This window comes from Eleutherodactylus coqui, chromosome 7 (genome assembly GCF_035609145.1).
Source record: "Eleutherodactylus coqui strain aEleCoq1 chromosome 7, aEleCoq1.hap1, whole genome shotgun sequence".
Taxonomy (NCBI): Eukaryota; Metazoa; Chordata; class Amphibia; order Anura; family Eleutherodactylidae; genus Eleutherodactylus; species Eleutherodactylus coqui.
The window spans coordinates 122565897-122591756 of NC_089843.1; the positions used below are offsets into that span (position 1 = coordinate 122565897).

Here is a 25860-nt window from a genome sequence, read left to right on the forward strand (position 1 = left end):
AACACAGAGCCAGGAAATAATTTTGCGCAAGCCTGCTGTAACACTTAGCTGGCTGCGTATGAATTAGGAGGACAACTACACCCAGCACAGACCCAGTACACTGAGGACAGTCACAGGCAGCTATAATAGATTTTTTTTCCCAAATGTTTTTGGAAAGGCCCCCTGCCTATATTCAATAAATATATGTCTTCTGTCCCTGCCTCACCACTACTGGCCCTGGACTATGTATAATTACTGCAGGGCGCAATGCTCTGCACGGCCGATATACAAAAAAAAAAAAAGTGCAACACTGCAAAAAGCAGCCTCCACACTACTGCACACGGTTAGATGTGGCCCTAAGAAGGACCGTTGGGGTTCTTGAAGCCTAAAATAACTCCTAACGCTCTCCCTATAGCAGCTCCGGCACCAGCAGCACTTTCCCTCCTCTATGTCAGAATAAATCTGTGGCGAGCCGCGGGAGGGGCCTATTTATATACTCGGGTGACACCTGATCTCGCCAGCCACTCACAGCAGGGGGGTGGTATAGGGCTTGAACGTCGCAGGGGGAAGTTGTAATGCCTTCCCTGTCTTTCTATTGGCCAGAAAAGCGCGCTAACGTCTCAGAGATGAAAGTGAAAGTAACTCGAACATCGCGTGGTACTCGTCTCGAGTAACGAGCATCTCGAACACGCTAATACTCGAACGAGTATCAAGCTCGAACGAGTACGTTCGCTCATCTCTAGTGCTTACAGATGTGGAATTAGATTCCACACTGTATGCAGTTGAGCCGACCAGTATAGGTTTTGAATTTTTACATCTTGGAATACTATTTAACAAAGTACTCCTGTCCCCTGCGCAATTTTTTTTTAGTGTGTTCCATTAACCCTCGGGGATAACCTTGCTACACCAAATAGTCACCTGACACTTTTTTTCTTTTTCCCATAAGACATTGCTGAAACAATTTCTTCTTGCCCTGCTGTGGTAACGCTCTCTTAACATACATTGGATGGCATGAGTCTGCATGCAGCAGTGTATTCCCAGAGGTAGGTTTATGATAAATAGAGGAGACCACTGTTCCCAAATCACTATCTCTCATGGTGTATATATATCCAAAAAATCTATTTTGCCTCTTTGTACCTATTTTAAAAATTATACATTCAAATCATCATGATTCAGAAACTCAATAAAGCTTGGTATGACCGCTATATCGGCGCCCCAAATCATGATGAGGTTGCTGATTTAACAGCCAAACCTGGCTAAAGTCCAAGAGAACCAAATGGCTTGTTGTTTGTGTGGCGAGTTGTAGTTTTTTGGGGTACATATAATGTATTTTTTTGTTTTTTTTACAGTGTTAATCATGCAGCATACATGATGTGATAAATTTTTCCATTGGGTTGGTACTAGGGATGAGCGAGCATACTCGGTAAGGCGTTATACTCGAGACAGCATCACCTTTTTCGAATACCTTCTGGCTCGTCCCTGAAGATTCGGGGGGGGGGGGGGGGGGCACAGGGGTGAGCGGGGCGGTTGCAGAGGGGATTGGGAGGAAGAGAGAGGGATCTCTCTCACTCTCCTCCCCGCTCCCCCTGGCTGCCCCGCGCCGCCCCGACCCCCGCGGCCCCCCCGAATATTCAGGGACGAGCCAGCAGGTACTCGAAAAAGGCGATGCTCTCTCGAGTATATCGCCTTACCGAGTATGCTCGCTCATCCCTAGTACCAACCCAATGGAAAAACTCGTACGCTCGCTCACCTCTAGTTGGTACCATTACAATAATTCCAAAGTTATCTATATATTTTTTACGTTTTTCCAATTTTGCACAATAAAAATTTTTTGGGGGGAAATTATTATTTTTACTTGCACTTAAAGTCTGAGAACTTTTTTATTTTTCATACGTTTACATGCATGCGTGCAAACCCCTTCCCTGTCAGGACACAAGTGTAAGTCTTGGAGTGGGAGGTGGTTAAGAACCATGTTCGAAGAACATAAGCAGTTTTTTTGTAAAATACTTTTACTCCAAATTGTTTAAATAAAGCTCTACTTTTTTTTCTGCAGTCCTTGGAGTTCCGGAAACTCTTGCTTCATGCTGTTTACGTATGATAAGGTTGAAAGAAGACACTGGTCTTATCAAGTCCAATCTATAATCCACAGGATGACAAAAACCCTACACGAGGCGAATGCTAGCTGCTGCATATTAGGAAAACAATCCTTCCTGACTCCAAAAATGGCAATCAGAATAAATCCCTGGATCAATGTCTTATGTATATATTTATACCATGTTTCCCCGAAAATAAGACAGTGTCTTATATTAATTTTTGTTCAAAAAAGTTTAACTTTTTTACATGTATAGCTGCCTGTACACTATTTAAATTGAGTTTTTAAATTAACTGTTAGCAGGGCTTAATTTTGGAGTAGGGCTTATATTTCAAGCATCCTCAAAAGCCTGAAAAATCATTTTGCATCCTCAAAAAATCTGGAAAATCATGCTATGTCTTATTTTCAGGGAAACGGGGTAGTACCTATAACTCGTAATACCTTTACTTTAAAGAAAGCCATCCAGATAACTTTTAACCCTTTCCAATCCAATTTGTATCCTGGTTTTCCTAGGGGGCTTACTCTTTTTCTGCTGTTATACAATGGCCCTATATGCTGGCTAAAGCCAGTACTGCATGAGGTGACACATTGGACAGGCTCTGACAGCAGAGAGGCTGGCAATATACAGTAAGAGAACCCCCATGGTTCTGTATTGTACAGCATCGGAGCTGTACAGCCTTAAAGGGGTTGTCCTGCGAAACAAAGTTGGGGTATACACTTCTGTATGGCCATATTAATGCACTTTGTAATGTACATCGTGCATTAATTATGAGCTATACAGAAGTTATTCACTTACCTGTTCCGTTGCTGGCGTCCCCGTCTCCATGGTGCCGTCTAATCTTCAGCGTCTAATCGCCCGATTAGACGCGCTTGCGCTGTCCGGTCTTCTCCTTTGCTGAATGGCACGAGCGGCTCCTCGTAGCTCCGCCCCGTCACGTGCGCCGATTCCAGCCAATCAGGAGGCTGGAATCGGCAATGGACCGCACAGAAGCCCTGCGGTCCACCAAGGGTGAAGATCCCGGCGGCCATCTTCACAAGGTAAATATGAAGACGTCGGACCGCGGGGATTCGGGTAAGTACTATCTGTTTTTTTTTTAATCCCTGCATCGGGTTTGTCTCGCGCCGAACGGGGGGGCTATTGAAAAAAAAAAAAAACCCGTTTCGGCGCGGGACAACCCCTTTAAATCCTAATGTCTTTAGACGTCAGACAGTGGATTGGAAAGGGCTAAATTTGTACAATCAATGAACCATCACAACATCTTGTAGCAGCGGGCTCCACAGTCTCACTGTTCTTACAATAAAGAAGCCCTTTCTATGAAGATGGGGAAAGTTTCTTTCCTCTAGATTCAGAAGATGCCCCTTGTCTTGGTTGCAGGCCAGATCTCTCTATTGACCATGCGTTTATTAGTACATTGTAATTAGTTTGTTTTCTAATTTGAATAGCCCCAAGTTTGATAACCTGTTTTGGTTACTCGATCCACTCATTTCCCTTTATTACCTAAGGCATACTTTTCTGTGCCCATTATGTAGATGTCCTTAATGTGTGGTCTGCCTAGTGATTTGTATAGAAACAAAAATAACAGCATAGGAATGCGCCAAAAGGTCTTCAAAAAGTCCCGTTCACAAATATGCAATCCCCGAGATGTCGGGAGAGCTGCAGGACATAAAGACGGTTTCCCTTCCAAGGAGGAGACCCCCTCAAGAAAATATAGATAGTATTCTATTAGAAAAAGGCTTCACTGCGCTTCGTGATATTGTGCTATTTTATAAATACAGTCTTTGTCCTAAAAACATAGAAAATTGGTGAAAGAAAAACACTTACTGGACAGGAGGGGGGTGTGTGGTATTCAGAAACCCCCTCCTTGAAGTGTTCACTCCAATCACAGAAGTAAGTACACACCAGTCCACTGGGGTACAATCCAAGATTTTTTAATATGATCCACAGACAGTGTAATCAGCAGGCCGCAACGCGTTTCGGTGTTACAACAACACCTTTTTCAAGCCAATATAAAAAATCTTGGATTGTACTCCAGTGTACTGGTGTGTACTTACTTCTGTGATTGGAGTCAACACTTCAAGGAGGGGGCTTCTGAATACCACACCCCCCCTCCTGTCCAGTAAGTGTTTTTCTTTCACCAATTTTTTATGTTTTTAGGACAAAGACTGTATTTATAACATAGCACAAGATCACGAAGCGCAGTGACGCCTTTTTCTAAAAGAATACTATCTGTATAGAAACAAGGCTGTTCTTAGCATCTATGCCTCTTCTAATGCATCCCATTATTTCGTGTATTTGTCTTGATAACAGCTGCCTGTTACTGGTTGCTAAAATCCAATTTACTGTTCACTGGTATCCAAGATTCTTTTTAAGTGGCAACTTTACCCAGTGTTTTACTATTTAATACTGTAGCAAGGGGGGTACTCTTGCCTCGGGATCGCTGACCTCTCGTACCAGAAATGGCGCACCACACGGGTAAACACAGCTCAGGAATAGCATATATCTTTGTCTGTCTCCTGCCAGCGTTTATTTTACAGCACGTCACAGCACAGCAAATCACACAATGTCCATAATGTCAGTAAGCACCCCAACTTGGGTGGGAGTCCAGGGGCGTCATCCCTGTCGGATTCTTGCCTTTCTAGGCCACCAGCCTCCTCTCTGCTTGGGTGAGTCCAGGGGCGTCATCCCTGTCGGACTCTTGTCTTTTTAGACCACCAGCCTGCAGCACCTCCCTATGCTGCGCTGGCCCTCTCTCCCCCCCTCTTTGGCAGGAACTGGCTTTTATCTGGTTCCTGCTCCACCCCTTGGTTAACCCTTGCACCAGAAATCCTGTCTCTGGCCCTCTACAGGCCCTTCTGAGTACTGTACTATCACAATACATAATTGTACACTTTGATTCCTCGTCCCTAGTGCATAACCTAAAGTTTATCCACATTAATCTTCACTTGCAATTTCTCCGCCCAAGCCTCCAGTTTCCCTAAATCCCTCTGTAATATTACTAGATCGAACTGGTTTGCAATGCAAACATAAAATGTTTGGGAAAATGGTTGTAAATGTTTTAAGAACTGTCGAGCCGAGGATAGAACTGACTAGAACTGTTCGCCGTCTACGTATTGGTCTTCCACGTTCTGAGCATATTCTTGGTCTTCCAAGTTTTGGCAACAGTCAAACTGGTTAGCACTTGATATGAGCGTCACTTACCAATGCTTGACTCTCCCTAGCGGTGGGGTTGGCTGAAGCACAACAGCGTCGCTAAACTTAACATAGGAACTTTGACCTTGCCTGACAGGTCACTCAATATATCAAACTCACATTTTATAAATTTATGGTGGTGGTGAGGATGTCACAAATCTAATGACACCAAAATCATGCACCAAAGGTCACGCAAAGGGGTCAAAGTGTCGTGCAAGAAAAACATGTAGGCTTTTTTACATTAGATATTATCCTCCCCATTGCTGGTTACCTTACAGAGTTTAGCATGAAGAAGAGAGAGAGAATATTAGGGAAGAGAGAGTATTCAAAAAGATCTAGAAAGGCTTGCACAGTGGGCGGCAACTAACTGAATGGTATTTAACAAGGAGAAATGCAAAGTCCTACATCTGGGCAAGAAAAATGAAATAAGCACATACAGAATGGGAGGAATTGGGCTAAGCAGCTGCACATGTGAAAAAGACTTGGGTATACTAATAGATCATAGACTGAATATGAGTCAACAATGTGATGCAGCAGCCAAAAAGGCAAACACAATTCTGGGATGTATTAAGAGAAGTATAGAGTCTAGAACACGTGAGGTAATTATCCCCCTACTCTTCCTTAGTCAGACCTCATCTGGAATACTGTGTCCAGTTCTTGACACCACACTTTAAAAAAGAGATAGACAAACTGGAGCAAGTTCAGAGAAGAGTTACCAAGATGGTGAGCGGTCTGCAAATTATGTCCTATGAGGAATGGTTAAAGGATCTGGGAATGTTTAGCATGCAAAAAAGAAGGCTGAGAGGAGACTTAATAGCTGTCTACAAATATCTGAAGGGCTGTCACAGTGCAGAGGGATCAGCCCTATTCTCATTTGCACAAGGAAAGACTAGAAGCAATGGGATGAAACTGAAAGGGAAGAGAAACAGATTAGATATTAGAAAAAAACTTTCTGACAGTGAGGGTGATCAATGAATGGAACAGACTACCACGGGAGGTGGTGAGTTCTCCTTCAATGGAAGTGTTCAAACAAAGGCTGGACAAATATCTGTCTGGGATGAATTAGTGAATCCTGCACTGAGCAGGGGGTTGGACCCCATGACCCTGGAGGTCCCTTCCAACTCTACCATTCTATGATTCTATGATCTGCAAATATCGAGTTTGACCCTCTTTTACAGCTATAACAACCTCCATTCTTCAGGAAAGAGTTTCCTGTAAGATTTTAGAGAAGTTTTCCAAACCCTTTCCAGCTCACTGCACAGCTTGTTCAAAAATTTTTACCTTGCAACATCCCTGCAAAGAAATCTCTCCCTGTCTACCATATCACAATAATAGCACTGCATAGTAGTTCAACAACTCAGGATTCTGTAGAAAAGAGAGAAATTAACCAGAGGCAAGTAAGTTAAGTACTAAAATCCAAACATAGAGGTGAGAAATACTACGTACAATCACAGAGACTAAAAGAAAAGCACCTATGTGGTTGTAAATTCCAGTTGACCATAGAACCACAGAACAAGGACCCAGTCTTCAGTGGCAGGATGAGCCCTGCATTAAGGCAAGAAGACTTTAGTTAAAAACTGCTGGTCCTCCTGTCCTTTCCGATATATATAGTGATGTATGTTTCAAGTGAAGTAGTCAACAAAGACACAAGGCAGTACTAGCCATCAAAGGGCAGGTAGTTTAGATAACAAGGAGGCCTGTAATATAGTTGGGTTTACCCTCTAGGCCCTCAAAATGGAGTGGGCAATCCACTTGTTAGACAAAGCCGAAGAGAGATCCAAACTTACTGGGTTGAAAGGGGCTGTTGAGATGGGGCGGCAGTGGGGGGTTGGTAGCAGGCACAGCACTCATGATGGTAGCTCATCTATTGTCCCAAGTACATCCATGGGCATGAGTATTTTCTCCCACCAAATAAGGGACCAACAGTTGGGTGGTGACTGGGCTAATTGGCTGCAACCACATATTAGCTGACAATGCTTCTGCTTGAAAAACATTACTTTGTTGCCAGGATCCTGTTTCCTTGCGTTCTAGTAAAGGCCCATTTAGACGGGACGAATGTCAGGCAAACGATGCCCGACACTCGTCCCCGCACATACTGGCTCCCGTGCAACTGCACGGGAGCTACTATCACTGGCTCACAGCAAGGAGGCTGCAGGAGATTTCTCTCCTCGCTCTCCCCCGCCCCTTTCCATTGACATAACATAGCGGCCATTTAATACTGAATGGCTGCTATTTACACTGAACAATCATCATTCAGCTCATCGTCCATCGTCTATGCTGCATAAACGATGGGTGATGAGCTGATTGCTTATCACTCAGTGTATATAGCAGCCATTCAGTATTGAACGGCCGCTATGTTAAGTCAATGGGGAGGGGCGGGGGAACGAGAGGAGAGAAATCTCCTACAGCCTCCCCGGCCACCTATGGCCGCTCTGTGTGTTTTTGTGTCACAATAATGTCACACAGCAAAGTTTTAGGAAAGAAGCACTCAGAACTAACGGAAAACTGAACTAGAGCCGGGCTTTCCCGCTACAGGAGGACAAAAGATGGTCTCTAAATCCCTTTTATCAAGTGTCAAAATCTTAACCTGTTATTGCCTACTGGTTTAGAATTTTTCAGGTCCAACAAACAGAAGTAAAAAGCCAAGAAGTTTTTTTTCTGCAGTAGAGAGGAAGGTCATATTTTTCTGCATTTTGACTGAACATTTGATAGTAAACCAAAGTCGACTTATTCCTGTCGTGCCCACTTCATGACGCTCTCAGCTTTCACACTGCTCAGCTTTATAATCTGTAGACATATTGTATAGTAGAAGCCCAGGCCCTGATAATACGTCTCCAACAGCAGCACAGCAGAGGATCAAGTGACAACATTTCTTATCAAGTTCTTTATTTTCATGCTTCCAGAACAGAACTTGATCCACTTCACAATTATATTTTTTCACATCCAGGTCTATAGACTTCACGTTTTATAATATACAACCCAGAGCATAGTAGTCGTTATACAGTATAGAGAGACAAATCACACGGGCAGTACAAATTCTTTTGGACTAAAAGAGGTCAAATCACTGAAAAAATTTAAAATATAACTTTTATTATAAGATTAAAAAGGGCGTACATACTAATACATATATCTATATCCTCATATGTACCCCAGATTTATAGATATCCAACCAGGTTACCTCAGACCGAGGGTTTATACAGAGGAACTAGATGTACAATCTCCTTTGCATAATATGGCAAAAAAGAAGTGCATAAAAATGTGTGAAGGCTTGCTACCCAGTCCGAATTTATGGATATTTATCCGGATTTATATACAGGAGTTTTCTTTCCACTTATAGCTAAACAGTTGAGTGTGTATGCCCATTTACCTATACAAACACGTATATTTATTAGGGCTGGAAGGTCAAATCCACTGGTCTTCTGTCCTATTCTTCATATGTGTGTTTCACTATGTATCGGGTGATGTTGCTATATGGCAATTCAAAGACAACCATCACCTATGTAGGAATGTCCCAACAGATCAAATATAAATAATTCTCCCCTTATGGGAACCAATGCCAATCTCCAAACAATAGCCAGCTGTATAAATAGGAAACTAAAGCCCCATTTACATGGGATGAATGTCGGGCAAATGATGCCTGACACTCGTCCCCACATGTACTAGCTCCTGTGCTGTTACACAGGAGTGAGTATCATTGGCTCATAGCGGGGAGACTGGAGGAGATTTCACTCCTCGCGCTCCCACGCCCCTCTCCATTCACTTAACACAGCGGTTGTTCAGTACTGAACAGCTGCTATTTAAACGGAACGATTATTGTTCAGATAATCACCCATCGTTTATGCAGCCTAAACAATGAAAGATGAGCTGAACGATGATCATTCAGTGTAAATAGCAGCCGTTCAGTACTGAACAGCCACTATGTTAAGTGAATCGAGAGGGGCGTGGGAGCGTGAGGAGTGAAATTTCCTGCAGCCGCCCGTCCCTTGCTGGCTGCACTGTCAGAGAGCTAGTGATACTCGCTCCTGTACAGCAGCACGAGAGCGAGTATGTGCAGGGACGAATGTTGGGCATCGTGGGGCGAGGAGGCTGGAGGAGATTTCACTCCTCGCTCTCCCCCACCCCTCTCCATTCACTTAACACAGCGGCTGTTCAGTACTGAACTGCTGTTTACACTGACGATCATCATTCAGGATTTTATGCAGCTTAAAATCTGTCACTGTCTCAAACAGAATCACTAACTGTCTACGCATTTCTCCAGCCCTAGATGAGGGAGACTGGATCATCAGGACAATAGATTAAGAGTGCTAGGAAGTGATATGAGAGAGTATAAAGTCCTAACAGAGAGGGCCTTCTATTTATTATATATTTTCATGCTTGGCTCAGCATAGTTTTTGGTAATGCACATGCATGGGGTCTCTATCTGCACACTGAGCTATTGTTTCTGACTCAAAAACAATGGCTGCCAAGCTATTCAGTGTTTACCCAGCCAATAAATAATATGATAGCATAATGTATTAACATCTTTCCATAGAGAAAGTAGTTCCTAACACTGGCTAGATGTACTAACAATGAAAAGCACTTCTATGTATAAGTCACTGGAAACCATAGTTGAACTACTAGGGGTCGCAATTACAACCCTGGCGCTGCACTGAGGGGGTGATGCGAGGTTTCCCCATTGAAAACAATGGCAGAAACTCTGCGATCCTACTCCCCGGAGTGACCCGAGATACAAAAATGCCTCATATCCGCTGTGAATTTGCATATGGGCGAGCGCGATATCAGGCCATGATATCGCAATCGACCGTGTGAAATTAGCCTACAAACAAATTTTCATGGTGTCCAGGAAATAACTCATGTTTGGAGAGCTTATGCTAAGGGACTAAATCATATATGTAAATTTGTTTTGCAGCTGTATGCAGATCAGTTTAGGTATGGGTACAGGTGTGTGTGTGGGGTGGGGGGGCTCCGAGCTGAACTTTTGCAACCAGGCCCCTGAGCCTTTAGTTTACCCCCCTGCTGGAGACCTATTGTTAAAGTGTAACTAAACTTTCAAATGACTTTTCAGAGTAAGCTGCCATGTGTGTATATGAAGAACAACATAATTTCTGGACATTATATGACTTGTATCCTGCATTTTATAGCATTTGTTTTCCTTCTAGAACCCTAGTTTCTAATTGTCAGATTTCCCTGAACTCAGCTCCAGGAGGGGTTGGAGACTATCGGCTGTGATACACTGTACACAGGAGAGCAGGTTGTTTTCTTTGCTGTCTCTCTGTAGCACACCCCCAGAAGCAGCAGCAGCATAGAGAGCATTTTGCAGCATTCCTCAGCAGTGTAGATGTGATTTCAGTAGCTGCGAGACAGTAAAACACTTACAAGAAGCTGCCGGCACACCTCTCTGCTTCTGCCTAGTTTCTTCTTTCTTCTCGCTTTTTCCCTCTGCATAGACATTTGGGGGCAGCAGTATAATCTAATCTCTCTGTGTTTAGACTTTTGTGTATGGATTTTACAACATTGTATTATCAGTTTATGCCGAGTGAGTGATCAGAGCAGGAGACAGGAGGAGATGTGGCTGAGAAATGTTGAAAGACGTATTTATTAGAGATGAGCGAACGTACTCCGTAAGGCCGATTTCGCAATCGAGCACCGTGATTTTCGAGTACTTCACTACTTGGGTGAAAAGTACTCGGGGGCGCTGTGGGTGAGCGGGGGGTTGCAGAGGGGAGTGGGGGGGGGGGAGAGGGAGAGAGAGAGGGCTCCCTCCTGTTCTGTGCTGCTACCCACCGCTCCATCACGCCACGCCCCGCCCCGCCCCACAGCGCCCCCGAGTACTTTTCACCCGAGTAGTGAAGTACTCGAAAATCGCGGTGCTCGATTGCGAAATCGGCCTTACCGAGTACGTTCGCTCATCTCTAGTATTTATCTAATAAGATATTACTAATTTTCTTATAGTCACTTGTACTATTCATATATGAATAAGGATTTAAAGTTTAGTTACCCTTTAAGTTAATAAAAAAATAAAAACATGTAGAATATATGATGTCACTATCATTCGCAAGCTTTTCTTTAAAAACAAAAATAATATCTTCCACATATGGATTATTTGGTTATGACTGTATTGTCAGCATGTAAAATGCGTTCCTTTAAAAGTGTTCCCAAAGGCTTAATAAATAAAATAAAGTTTATATAACAGAGCACATGACATGTTCAAACATTCTATCTTTTTTAAAAGGTGGAGTAAAGTTGGCTGGAACAAGATCATAAAACTCAGAAAACACTTATTATACAGCATTTATAATATACAATACAGCAAGTGGTAATATCACTTACTGTATTAGATCCAGAGATCATATAATAAATCCTTTAATGCCCGAGGCCTCAGTACAAGCTAGAGCCCGTACTCTGAGTGGACTAAATCTCTAATTTCTTCTGTTACATTGGCTGGGTGTGGTGTTCTCCAGCCAGCCAATTACCACTGGTCTGTTGCATATAAATATCAACCCTCTGCCTGGGAGTTGGTTTCTTCATTCCCTCTTGTGTTTGCTGTCATGCTTGTTGCTCTTTTTATGTGAGCTGCAATGTTTTCTGAGTGTCTGAGCTGGTTGCCAGACATGTAGTGTGAACTGTGTCCTGTGCTGCTTGGATCGTTTTACCATCAAGGGTGAGTTAGGTCCTTAGGTTCCAGTGTGGGGCTGTCTCTATTGGGACTATCGCCGTAATTAGAATGACTGGCAGCAATCCAAGGTATGGAAAAATACAAATGCGTTTATTTACCCCATAACAAACAAGCAACGTTTCGGTCAACAAACCTTCCTCAAGCTCATACAAAAGTATGTAAGTGCACACTATATAAAGACAATGTGAAATACACAAACCAATAAAAACAAACTGTGCACAGATGTACCTCATCCAACGCTGATCACCTCGTCCTCCACACTCTGGCTGCTGTCCGGCGCACTGTGTGTGACCTCATATTGCACTCGACCAGTTTCCTCCAGACCCGGCCACGTGGGTCTCACAGACCGGTCTCCCTGGCACATTTGCATAATGCCTGTCAGTGCAAGAGCCGACGTTTTACCATCAAGGGTGAGTTAGGTCCTTAGGTTCCAGTGTGGGGCTGTCTCTATTGGGACTATCGCCCTGCTTGCAGGCAGGTATCCTGGGGTTAGTTGTCTCGTTAGAGTAGGGACCACGAGACAATGAAGACCCTTGAAGTGGGCTTGCAATTTAAAGGGGTTGTCCCGCGCCGAAACGGGTTTGTTTTTTTTTTTAACACCCCCCCCCCCCCCGTTCGGCGCGAGACAACCCCGATGCAGGGGTTAAAAAAACAAACCGGGTAGTACTTACCCGAATCCCGGCGTTTTCATACTCACCTGCTGAAGATGGCCGCCGGGATCCTCTCTCTCTGTGGACCGCAGGGCTTCTGTGCGGTCCATTGCCGATTCCAGCCTCCTGATTGGCTGGAATCGGCACGTGACGGGGCGGAGCTACACGGAGCCGGCATTCTGCACGAGCGGCCCCATTGAAGACAGCAGAAGACCCGGACTGCGCAAGCGCGGCTAATTTGGCCATTAGAGGCCGAAAATTAGTCGGCACCATGGAGACGAGGATGCCAGCAACGGAGCAGGTAAGTATAAAACTTTTGATAACTTCTGTATGGCTCATAATTAATGCACAATGTACATTACAAAGTGCATTAATATGGCCATACAGAAGTGTATAGACCCACTTGCTGCCGCGGGACAACCCCTTTAAGTGACTTGGCTAATCCACAAACTAATTCCTTGTACTTATTATAGCAATTCCATCTGTTTATCCATGTGGGTATGCTTTGTGAGTGTTTTGGGTTGTCAGTCGCTGCTTTATGTCTGTAGTCCATCCTATGTCAGATCCACCAGTCCATTGGTTGTTGGACGCTTGGTTCTTGTTTGTTTGTCCTACCCGTCCATTGGTGGGCGGATGCCTGATCCATATTCTGTCCCCTTTGTTCCTTGGTAGGTGGAAAGTAGGGCCTTGTTTGTCTGTCTGCTCCTGCGTTTAGCCATCTGTAAAGCAAGCCTATCATCCTCCTTGACTGCATTAGTACCATTTGATCCCAGAGTCCCGTTGGCAGTCCAGGACGGATGTAACAGTAATAAACTTTGTGAGGCTTCATTCACATCAGCTTTGTGGGCTCCATTTGGAGCCTCTATTTCCGAATTCTTTGCTGTGCTATGGTGTCCGGGAAAATGCCAGCCAGTACAATGAAAACCAAATGGATCTCACTATAATCAATGGAGTCCTTTGGGTGCTATTCGTGTTCATCATAACACAGCCAGGAAATGGGAACCCCAGCGTTGAAGTGAAAATAGTCTAATTTGTATTAACTAAACATCTTATGGTTGAAACTTTATCTTGTGGCATGGAAGAGTGGATCTTCGTGATTCAAAAGACCTCGTTATTAGAAAGACTTGAGGAAGTTTTAAGGGGGTGGTCAAAGACACATCTTCCATGAGATATTTGCCATATAGACAAGAAATTGCACTTTAAGTGAAAATATGTATTATTAATATAAGACCAATGTTAACAAGTGATTAAAATAGACTGGAAAGTGACATATTCTCTTTTTATTTGGGAATTATTTACAATTTGGGAATTTCTGTTTTTATTTCTTTGTGCCAACTCTCCCCTATTGTTTCTGCTTATAAAGCTATTTGAGCACTGGATATTTCTTAGGATGAGCCCATCACTGGAGAAGTCCTGCACAAATTGAAGTATCTTGAATAATGCACAAATTGAAGTATCTTGAATAACGAAAAGCCGTGGTTGTCAAGTGTTTTGTAAGGCGGAAAAGCATCTTGTTTTGTTGCTGTTTGTTCCGCAGCTAGATGATAAATCTGGTTTACTGAAGGCTGTTGTGGTCATTCTTGTAGAGTCTGTGAGATGCGTAGCTTATCAACAAGGAGAAAATGAAAAGTAATAAAAGTGTTTGATTTGTACTTTATTTTCAGAGTGCTGTTTGTTAGAGCTCGGGTCTGCTCTAATTGGCACAATGAGAATGGAATGAGGTGCTGCGGCAGCAAGATGTCATCTCTGCACATTACTACTAGAGATGTAGAAAATGAAAATATCTCTCCTGATCCATATAGAACATTTTTTTGGCTCCTTCGCACAAATAGTATTGGCTCTGTGTGCTGCCTCTCATTGGCTCAGCGGGACCAATCAGATGAGAGGCAGCAGTCACTCACCCATTCATGAATTCATGAATGGGTGTGTGAGTGGAATCTGCCTCTGATTGGTCAGGCTGTGACCAATTAGAGGCAGCTCATTCAGCAGGCAGGGATTTTAAATCCCCGGCTGCTGAATTATACTCACAGCTGTTCAGAGCAGCTCAGGAGGACTGCCGCTGGCCGCGCTGAACTCCGTCTGCCCGGACTAGGTGAGTATATATATGTTTTTTATTTTTAAACATTTCTGGATGAATTGCAGGGAAGGGCTTATATATTTAAGCCCTTCCCGACAATTCATCCCGCGATCGCCGGCAGCCCATTGCTTTCAATGGAGCCGGCTGTATTGTCGGCTCCATTGAATTCAATGGGCTAACATCGTTCTGCCGGGACAAGGAGAGTATATATTTTTTTTATTTTTACACATTTCTGGATGAATTGCAGGGAAGGGCTTATATATTTAAGCCCTTCCCGACAATTCATCCCGCGCTCGCCGGCAGCCCATTGCTTTCAATGGAGCCGGCTGTATTGCCGGCTCCATTGAATTCAATGGTCAGTGCTCGTTTAATTGAGACGAGTACCGCGTGGTGCTCGTCTCGAGTAATGAGCATCTCAAGCAGCCTAATACTTGAACGAGCATCAAGCTCGGACGAGTATGCTCGCTCATCTCTAGTCACAGCTCTTGGAAATACCGCTAGTCCATACAGTAATCAGGAGTCCAGCGACATAACCAAGCAAAACCACAAGACACAAACTTTTCTTGCAGCCACCACACATAGAACCTGCTCACACCACACACAGAGAGAGAGAGAGAATGAGAACAGAGAAAGCTGAACACACCCACACCTGGGAAGACAGCTTTTATGTGTACTGACCCAGAGTGATTGGCTGACTGGAGACACACATGCCCAGCCAGCACAATCCCCCACACCTGAGCAGGAAAGCTGCAGAGAATCTGTAGTACCACAGATCTCAGGAGACAGATGTGATAGGTATATAATTTATATACCAGAACTGCAGAGACACTAAACTGAAATCTTCAATGAAGTTGAGTACTGCTGTATGTTCATTGTACTGTATATAATATCATAATAATGGATCCTAGGAGATTAACCCGCTATGAACGTGGCCCTTTTTTCATTTTCAGTTTTCATCCCCACTTTTAAAACATAACTTTTTTTATTTATCTATCAACGCAGCTGTTTGAGGGCTTGCTGTTTTTTGTGAGACGAGTTGTATTTGTCAATATCACTATGTAATGTACATTATAATGTACTGAAAAACTTTTTAAAAAATTGCTAGTGAAGTGATATTGAAAAAAAAAAGCGTAATTCTGCCATCTTTGGGGAGAGGGGTGGTCTTGTTTCTACAGTGTACAGACTGCAGCAAAAATGACATGATAATTACTCTATGGGCAGTAAGCTTACAACAATACCAAATTAATTACGTTTTTTTTTTTGCTGTACTACCTTAAAAAAATAAAATATCTTTGAAAAAAAAGTAATTCTTTTCTGCCCCCATCTTCTATTAGCCATAACTTTTTAATTTTTTTGTCGACATAGTTGTGTGGGCGCTTGATTTTGTGGAATGTCCTGTAGTTTCTATAGGTACTATTTTGGAGTTCATTTGGGATGCAATTCTGACTTTGTGGGTTTTTTTTGACAATCTTCACCGTTCGGAGTTACTTTGACAGATCAACCTTTTAGGGCTCCTGTCCATGGGCGATAGTGCATTTTGTTACTCACAGCTAGAGATGAGCGAACGTACTCGTTTAGGGCGATTTCGCACTCGAGCACCGCTTTTGTCCAGTAACTGACTACTCGGGCGAAAAGATTCGGGGGCCGCTGGGGGGCGGGGAGCAGCATGGGGGAGCGGGGGGTAGCAGTGGGGAACAGGGGGGAGCTCTCTCTCACTCCCCTCTGCAACCCCCCGCTCACCCCCGGCGCCCCCCGAATCTTTTCGCCCGAGTAGTCAGTTACTCGAAAAAAGTGGTGCTCAAGTGCAAAATCGCCCTAAACGAGTACGTTCACTCATCTCTACTCACAGTGATAATCTGACTGCGAGTAATGCAGTGCACGCTTTCCATAGCGTTGCTATGGAAAGCTCAGCCCCCTGTCCCCGAGCGGAGAATCATAGCGATTCTCCGCTTGCGGTACTCAAATCGCAGCATGCTGTGATTTGCCACGATTCTCCGCGGTGAGCCTGTCAGATAGACTCACCGCAGAGAACTGACAGTTCTCTCCCCTGTTCCCCGGCGGCGGAATATCTGTAGCGATATTCCGCCTCGCCTGTGGACAGGGGGCCTTATAGAAAAAGCGATACCAAATATGTTTTGGGGTGTTTTTCTTTTGTTTAGATTTTCTTATTATAAATATGGGGAAAGGTTTTTTTTTTTACATTTACTACCTTTTATTTTTTTTAATAATTAATGAAACTTTTTAAAACTGATTTTTACATTTTTTTAGTCCCCAGGGGGGACATGCACTTTTGATGGTTTGATTGCTTCTGCAAGTATGATGCAATATCACGGTATTACATCATACCATGATCAGACAGGCATTCTGCCAAGCCATGCCGCAGACATGGCTTGATAGGAAATCTGAAATGCCAGCCCTAGGGGCTATCAGAAGGCCTACAGCTACTACTGGTATATCAACTGAGCGGCACCTCACGATCCCACTGCAGGGAGCTGTTCGGGACCGCCAAACTCCTATTTGAATTGACAGTGGCATTTAAAGGGTTAACAGACGCTATCAGCGGGAGTGCTGATCACAGCTGTTATGGGTGGGTTTCATCTGTAAGAAACAGCGGGCACCTGCATTGTATGGGGTGGAATCAACCTCCGATCCTTCTCCATACAATCCCGGAACCTCCGTGACGTAACTATTAGCGATGAGCGAGTATACTCGCTCATCTCTCGTAACTATACGTAAGAAGTTAACGCACAGAATATTACTGGAAATGAAACACATTGAGCAACTGTGCAATTCACTGATCAACATTTACGATTTCTAAAAAAAAAAAAGCTGTTTGTTTAATTATTGTCTCCAAAGAGTGAACACTCTGTTTGATATGACTAATGTTCTCCTCTCCTGAGGGTCATCACCGCCCACGTTCTTCCCTCTTACCCTTTAATGTGAACTTTGGACAACTCATTGTCCATGTTTGCAGGGTTTCTGCCGGCCAGGTGGAAGCACATAAAACAGCAGAAACCTACAAGCTCTGCTTCATTCGTGAACTTTTCAGCTTAGCAGGTAGACATAGAAAACCTGCTACAATGCCACGATTATACCACCAGGGGGTGCTAATTCTGCAGTCCATACTCCTCTTCTCAAGCACTTATTGTGTAAGTATAGAGCCAAATGTATACATTGGAAACCAAGAATACTTTAATTCAGCATTCTTTCTGTATTAATACAATTTTCATGAGTGTATCTGGATAGAAGTGCAATGATATAAATACATTTTTGACAGTTCTACTGTATATTGACTACAACTATTAACCGTAGCCATATATTTATTTCTCCTAGCAAAACCTAAAGCCAAACACAGATAACTGCTGCATCTTAGATGATAAATTTGTAAGTACATCTTTATTACATATGAATATCCCAATGAGCTCTGTACAGGATTAATTACTGTTACTTATTGCATGCTCATAGGGGGAGTATTGTCCGACCACTTGTGGAGTCTCCAACTTCCTAAGCGGATACTACACAGACGTAGATACAGATTTGCAGTATTTTGAAGGACTTCTAAGTCAAATTAGAAATGACACAACCACTACTACTACAATTGTGTCCAGCATGCAACAAGTAGGGACAAAACCCCCAACAGCTCCACAAGGTAAGGAAAAGGACTTGGGCATAGATTGCCTATTATTATTTCTGTAAACGTGTGTTTTCGCTACTACAGTCAGCGGCCTTTATTTTACAATATTCTTTCCTAATTAGGGATCAAAGACCCAACACAGAAATCCAGAAACATGTTGACGGAGCTTACAAGATATGAAATGGTAGTTACAGAGAATGAGAGGGTCATCCAGTAAGTATTCGGAAAGGTTGAAGTCTATAGATTCCTCTATGACTAGCAAATGAAGTAGGCATTCAATAGGGGACATAATTGCTAATTAGGGTTGGGCTCACAGGTTCCGACCGTGTTTGCCACTGTTCTAGAAAATTATGAAAAGTAACTATATCCAATAATTTATAATGGTGGGAGTATAAGGGTGGTCTCACATCTGCGTGGGTCCGTTACAGATGCGGCTAAGACGGAACAGTTCAGCCGCGGGGATTCTTCTTTCCTGCTCTCTGAACAGAGTAGGAATGCGGAATCCCCAACGCAGATGTGAAACCAGTCTAGAGATGAGCGAACGTACTCGGTAAAGCACTACTCGTCCGAGTAATGTGCTTTATCCGAGTACCTCCCCGCTCGTCCTGAAAGATTCGGGGAGCGCCGCGGAGCGGGGAGCTGCAGGGGAGAGCGGGGAGGAACGGAGGGGAGATCTCTCTCTCCTTCTCTCCCGCCCGCTCTCCCCTGCTCCCCGCCGCAACTCACCTGTCAGCAGCGGCGCTCCCCGAATCTTTCAGGACGAGCGGGGAGGTACTCGGATAAAGCACATTACTCGGACGAGTAGTGCTTTACCGAGTACGTTCGCTCATCTCTAGAAACCACCTTAATCCTTATATTTTCTAGCCTAGCAGATCTTTAACCATAGTCTTCTATACTACTTCATTGTAAGTCTAGTTTTCTCTTCATTTCTCCATAGAGAGCTACAAGACTTGCTGAACACAAACTCCCAAAAAATGTCCGTGCTGAAACAGAAGATATCCGTTCTAGAAAGCCAATGCCAAAACCCATGCAAGGATACCGTTGAGATAAATGATCTCACAGGAAAAGGTAGGGTTTAAGAATCGAGAACATAGACAGACTTTAATGTTATTGTTAACTGGATCCATCTGATACTCTTCAGTTTGTTACCTAACCATCTTAGACCATTAATGACAAGTGTTTTTTAGTCCTAAAGGACACTTTTTAGTAGTTTTATGCATCTGATGGTTTTATGGCCCTATTTTTTGTTGGGCTGTGTTTTTGTGACAAATAGGGCTGTTTATTAATGCCTTTCTACACTGATTTTTTTTTCTCGTTTAATTAGTGTTCAGGTGTACCAAAAGCTAAAAAAAAGATTTTTAAGATGTATAGTTGTTTATGAGTATACTTATGCTAAAATGAAGTACAGGAATGACTTCCCCATTTTGCTCTGGACATTTTGATCTATAATTTATATACTCTTGGTTTATAGGATTGATATGGCGATAGTTTAGTTTGGCGTGGGTCATTTTTTTAATATATAAATTATTTTATTCTAGAATTTTTTTCTACTTATTTCTGTAACTATTTTTTAACATCTATGATCCCCATAATATCATATGAGACCTCTGGGGATCATTCACACCATCATTTATTTTTTTATATTTCACACTTTTCCACTATGACTGCGGTATCCATAGGAGCCCTAGTTACAGGGGGGAAAAAATCCCCCTGTAGTGACAATAGTCACTGGTAGATCTGATTGGAGTCTGCTAAAACCCAGCAGCTCTGCTATACCAGTGGGTGCCCAGCGATCAGCGAATATCAGAACTGACACTTCCACTGCTTCTATACTCTAAAGAGTGCTTATTGAGCGCTATGTAGCATGTAAAAGATAAGATAGAAGCTGTTACAACTTCTTCTCCTCCAGGTCCTCGGCTGTCAGTGACAGCTGAAGATCTGACATACTCTTGCTAGATTGCAGATGCAGTAGTTTTAATCTCGTACTGTATTTTAACTATAGTGTGGGATTAAAGCCCAGGACCAAGCGCTTTATACTTACGCTGCTTGGTCCTTATCGGGTTAATATGAGAGCAGCACTGATAAAACATAAATTCTGTTTTTTAGATTGCCAAGAAATTGCAAATAAGGGAGCACGGACCAGTGGTCTCTACTATATCAAGCCTCTGAAAGCCAAGCAGCAGTTCTTAGTTTATTGTGAAATTGAGCCATCTGGCAATGCATGGACCGTATTTCAAAGAGTAAGTGAAAATACTTCCTAATGATGCTGCATTAAAGTGTAGTTGCAGGGGGACTCCCAATGTTGTATCTCATTTTTAGTGGGATGTCTGTTGATACTGTAGCTGCAGGATTTAACCCTTTCCAATCCTCTGTCTGATGTCTTCCTACATTCTGATTGAAGCTTGTACAGCTTCAATGTCAGAAGACGTCCAACAGGGTATTCTTACCATCTATTGCCAGCCACTCCAGCTGTTTGAGCCTCTCTAGTGCGCACACATTGGCTTTAGACAGCAGGTGGCAGTTGAATAACATCAAAAAGAGAAAGCCTTTTGGGAAACCCTGAATCCAAAATTGGATTGGAAAGGGTTAATATTTCTGTTAGCTGGCAGCACTGTAGTATTCGATATCTCAGATAGATGACTCAAGTGATTAAAAGAAATCTATGCTCCCTGCTGTGACATTGCTAAAGATGTTTTCCACATCTCCATAGCTCTTAAAGGTGTTGTCTCATGTAGACAAAAAGCAAAATGCGTCCAGCTCCATGAAACAATCTTCTGTATTAAATATCTTAAAAATGCCATAAAATACAATGTAATCTGCAACTAAATCTGTGCTCATGTGTGAATACAGATTTATGTGCAGATGACATTGTATTTTATAGCATCTTAAGGATACTTAGTAAAGAGGACTCTTTAATGAAGTTGGATGGTTCAATCTGCTCAGCTCCTCTTATTCTATAATGTGATGCTGGTAGATTAGACAGCATTTTCATGGTAAAATGTTCCCTTTAAGTGAGACAATACTTTTACATTTGGTATTGTGTGCAGGTTTTACTTTAAAAAAATCTGCTATAAATATAGTATGGGGGTGAGGATCCTGCTAATACAAGGTTGGATAAATCTAAGGATTCATTAACTCCTAACTTTTTATTGTTATTACGTGACACAAGTTGGGGCCACTAAAATTGGCAAATTGATTGCTGGTATCTGGCTGCTAAAGTTCACAGAGTTTTCTCAAACTCATGATTTGGGTGTAAATGCACTGCGAATATGGGAGCTGGAAAAAAAGGGAGGGGGAGGCAGTTTAGCAGCGTCCAATGCAGGGAAAAACTACAGTTGCCTCTATTTAGGCATTTGAAGTAATTCCAACGATTTATGCCGAGCAATGGATTTCTGAAATGCGGCGTATATTTTCGCTAATACATTGCACCCGGTCGTGTGAATCAGCGAGAAAACACTAATTAAGCTTAGACTTGATCGCGTCGGTTCTTCATTTACGCGATGGTATGGCGCAGGCAGGCGACCGTCAAAACGCATTCGCTCGTGTAATGGAGCCCTCAGAGTGCATTTACATGGGGGATTTTATCATGTGAGTTTTATGTATTGTGCGATGAACCAAACTCGCACAGAAATAGAAGTCATTATTCACAATTCGTCTCTGCAGAAAACCCACCTGTAATTTGCTATAAGTGAGTAAAAAAATCCCACTGCACTTGCATATAATGTAATTTTTATTAGTGAAACATTTTTGCATGTGCTAAAAAAAGTGCATGAAAATTGCACGCACTGCCATGCGATATGGCCCATTTTTCTCACAAAACATATCACACTCGCATAATAAAATCAAGGGTTTGCAAGTGCTTTAACCCTTTCCAATCCACTGTCTGGCGTCTAAAGACATTATGATTTAAGGCTGTACAGCTCCGATGTTGGAAGACGTCCGTCGGGGTTCTCTTACTGTATATTGCCAGCCTCTCTGCTGTCGGAGTCTATCCAACGTGCCACCTCATGTAGTACTGGCTTTAGCCAGCATATAGCGCCATTGTATAACGGCAGAAAAAGAGTAAGCCCCCTAGGAAAACCAGAATACAAATTGGATTGGAAAGGGTTAATGCACTCACTTGTGTAAATGCACCTTGTTACTGAGATTGCTTTCTGTCAACAGATTTCCTTGTATAAGACTGGTTTCACATCTGCTTCAGAACCTCCAACCGGATGTTCCATCGCAGATCTGCCTGAAAATACCAGAAGAAAGAGCATTGCAAGCTGAGCTTATTCTTTAAAAGCCGGGCAGCTGGGCGGAAAGCTAGCAGATCCCATTGTAGTCAATGGGGTCAGGCCAGCACCGTTCGGTTTCGTCCAGAGACGGGACCATTCGGCCACGGGGATTCCCCATTCCTACTCCCTGAATGGTATTCAGTATTATGTATTTATATATTTTTCTCCAGAGACTTGATGGTAGTGTGGATTTCAACAAGAACTGGGTCCAATACAAAGAAGGATTTGGATATTTGTCACCAGCAGACACGACAGAGTTTTGGCTTGGAAATGAAAAGATTCACTTAATGAGCACCCAATCTACCATCCCATATGTTCTGAGGGTAGAGCTGGAGGACTGGAGTGGCCATAAAAGGTGAAAAATGCAAATCATGACCAAATATTGTATCTCTAAACGCCACATTTGAGAATGTTTGTTCTATAAAGTGAGAGTATTGGCTTTTCATCTGCAGTTGCCTAATCAGTAGATTAAAAGGCTCTTATAGAGCTTGCTGCCATCTAGAAAATCAACCGAACAAATACGGAACTGCACCAAATTTATCTAGATAGCATACTTGGCATAATAAATTTGGTGCAATTGACTAGGTATTTTAGACCTTACCATAAGCAGCTTCATGGCTGGTATCTAAAACCATCAATTGAGTTCTATCAACATTACATGTTATGCATATTTTTTATGCATAGTAATGTACAGAGGCAACCAATTTTACCTTAGTTATGTCAACCAATGACCAATGAGTCAAGCTGAAGAAAGACCCATCTGTATATGTCTACTTATCAAAGGCACTTAGAAATGGTCCCTTTTTCCTATACAGCACAGCAGACTATTCCACATTCAGACTGGGTTCTGAAAAGGACAATTACCGCTTGACCTATGCATTTTTCCTTGGCGGTGATGCTGGAGATGCTTTTGATGGCTTTGATTTCGGAGATGACCCAAGTGACAAGTTCTACACCTCTCACAATGGCATGCAGTTCAGTACCCAGGACAAAGATCATGATAAATATGATGGAAACTGTGCTGAGCAAGACGGCTCTGGCTGGTGGATGAACAGATGTCATGCCGGTCACCTCAACGGCAAATATTACAAGGGTAATAATTCTACATGTAAACCTCTGCACATATATTTTGTAGGTAGGAGAATCTTGGCTTCATGCAGTCATGGACAGTATTCATCCAGAGAAAAGAATAGGAAGTCTCAGTATGGATATGATCATTTTTTTTGATTGGCTTATGCCTATTCCGATCCTTAGATGCCCCTTTTTACTTGTGCCCCATTCTCATCCTGCCCTTGGCTGCATCTTCTTAAATATTCCATGGCAGTCAGGGCTCTCCAAATTTATCACAATAGTTACCTGTAAATACTGTTTGAAATATATGTTCCTTTTTTTTTTAGTTAGTATATGTTTCATATTGCCCCTTTGTGCATGCCCCATTAGGACATCCTAAAAGGGAGGGGGCCTGCTTGAGCCAGAAGGGACTCTGCCTGTTTTAATAGCTGTCATGTAATAATACAGGGGACATATATGGCTGCCTGCAGATTATGGGTCTGGGTTTGGAAACATCCCGCTGTAATCCCATGGGATTTGTGAAACCGCTGCTATCAGGCCAGATTGTGAAGAATCTCCTACAAAATATTAAATAATTGTTTCCTCTTCCATTGCTTTCAGATGGCATCTATTCAGAGTCTGATAGTCCTAGTGGTTATGACAATGGAATTATTTGGGCAACATGGCGCAGCCGTTGGTATTCCATGAAGAAAACGTCAATGAAAATCATTCCTTTGAACCGATATTCATCAACTGATCAACAACACCAGTTTACAAAGGATTCAAAGGTTGGATCTGATCGCCGAGGAGATATCTAGAATTCTGAATCTTTTACCTATTCCACACTGAACTTATGACCTAATATGATCAGCACACCATACTCATGTCTTCAAGTAGACCCTTTTTACAAATAAAGTATTCAAAGCATGAAAAGAATCTTTGTTGCTATTGCCACTGCTGTCTTCTACTGTGCTTGTGGTTGTTTACACTACTAAAGTATTGTCTACCTGAATAGAAAGTGAATTGGAAAATACATTTCCCTAACGACTTCTATATTGATATCTAAACCATTGAAGGGGATTCTCAGGATTAAAATGTTGATGAGCTGCCCTAAATCAATCAATGGGGTCTAACTTCTGAAACCCTACAGGCCACCAGAGCAATAATGGCACTGGGCTCACCGGAGCTCCATGCTTCCTTCAATTCTTACAGTACATGCAGTTGCGCCAGGTACTGTAATTTAGCCCTATTCATATTCTAATGATTAGCGGGATTCCTGCAAGTTGCAGCCCAACAAACGAACATTAGTGACCTCACTTAAAGATATTCCATAAATGGTTTAGTCCCGTTAAACCCCTTTAAATGCAAAAGCTGTGGTCCCTAGAATTATCGTCTTTGACGCTGTCAGTACTTTACTTGTTATGGTTAGTCCAAGGATAGCAATACATTGCATGTCATTTAAGCTCAATGTGTCATTGCATATGCAGTCCACGGTCTTATTCCAAATGATGGTTGAATGCGGCAACCTGTGTTCAAGCTCTAGGGAACCCAGAGTAAAACTTTTTGGGTTAATTTCTGCATTGTGCACATCTTTAGTTTCATTGGTTTTTCATGGCCAAGAGGCAAAAGTGAATGTAATTTTGTGATTGCACTAGGTTTGGTTGGTCATGGTTAAAGTAATCATTCACTAAAGGTATGTTCACACATGGCAAATTCGTTGCAAGAATTTCTGATACTGTTCCACTCATTGGAATAAGGCTGGCAGAAATCCATGCCCACGCTTCGGAAAGATCCTCATTTACTTGTGGAATGGATTTTCGCTTGCAGAACTTTTTGCAACAAATCTGCCGAATGTGAACATACCCAAAAAAGCACACAGAAGTCAATAAATACATAGCAATGCATCATATAAGCAATACATATGCACAAATCATAAAAGGTGTTCATTTTGGCTTTAGGTGCTATACCTGTGCTCTTAGAATTTGCTTTGTGGCTGCTGTGGCTTCTTTTTGCTGCAATGTGTTGGTGGGTTTCGATATTTTAATCTGTTGTTCTCTTTCATTGTAGGTTGGGGACATATAAATTGAAAGATTTTAAATAAAAGCTCCAGTTTTGTGGAATATGGAATGTACTAGATCTTACCGTCTGGAAAATTGCACTACGTCCGGTAGAAAGAAGACACATTGAATTACATGTAACATTAAAAATAAAGTCTTTCTATTTTATTTCAAAAGA

At 42.6% G+C, this 25860-nt stretch overlaps 1 protein-coding gene across 1 annotated transcript; it reads left to right on the forward strand.

Moving 5' to 3' along the window:
• The first annotated feature begins 17661 nt into the window (after positions 1–17661).
• Positions 17662–25860, forward strand: FGG (fibrinogen gamma chain). The gene is made up of 10 exons (XM_066574683.1): positions 17662–17813; positions 17998–18048; positions 18130–18313; positions 18421–18511; positions 19236–19366; positions 20405–20538; positions 22746–22930; positions 23391–23668; positions 24247–24413; positions 25693–25860. The coding sequence occupies exons 1-10, from the start codon at positions 17745–17747 to the stop codon at positions 25705–25707; spliced, it is 1305 nt and encodes a 434-aa protein (XP_066430780.1). The 5' UTR covers positions 17662–17744; the 3' UTR covers positions 25708–25860.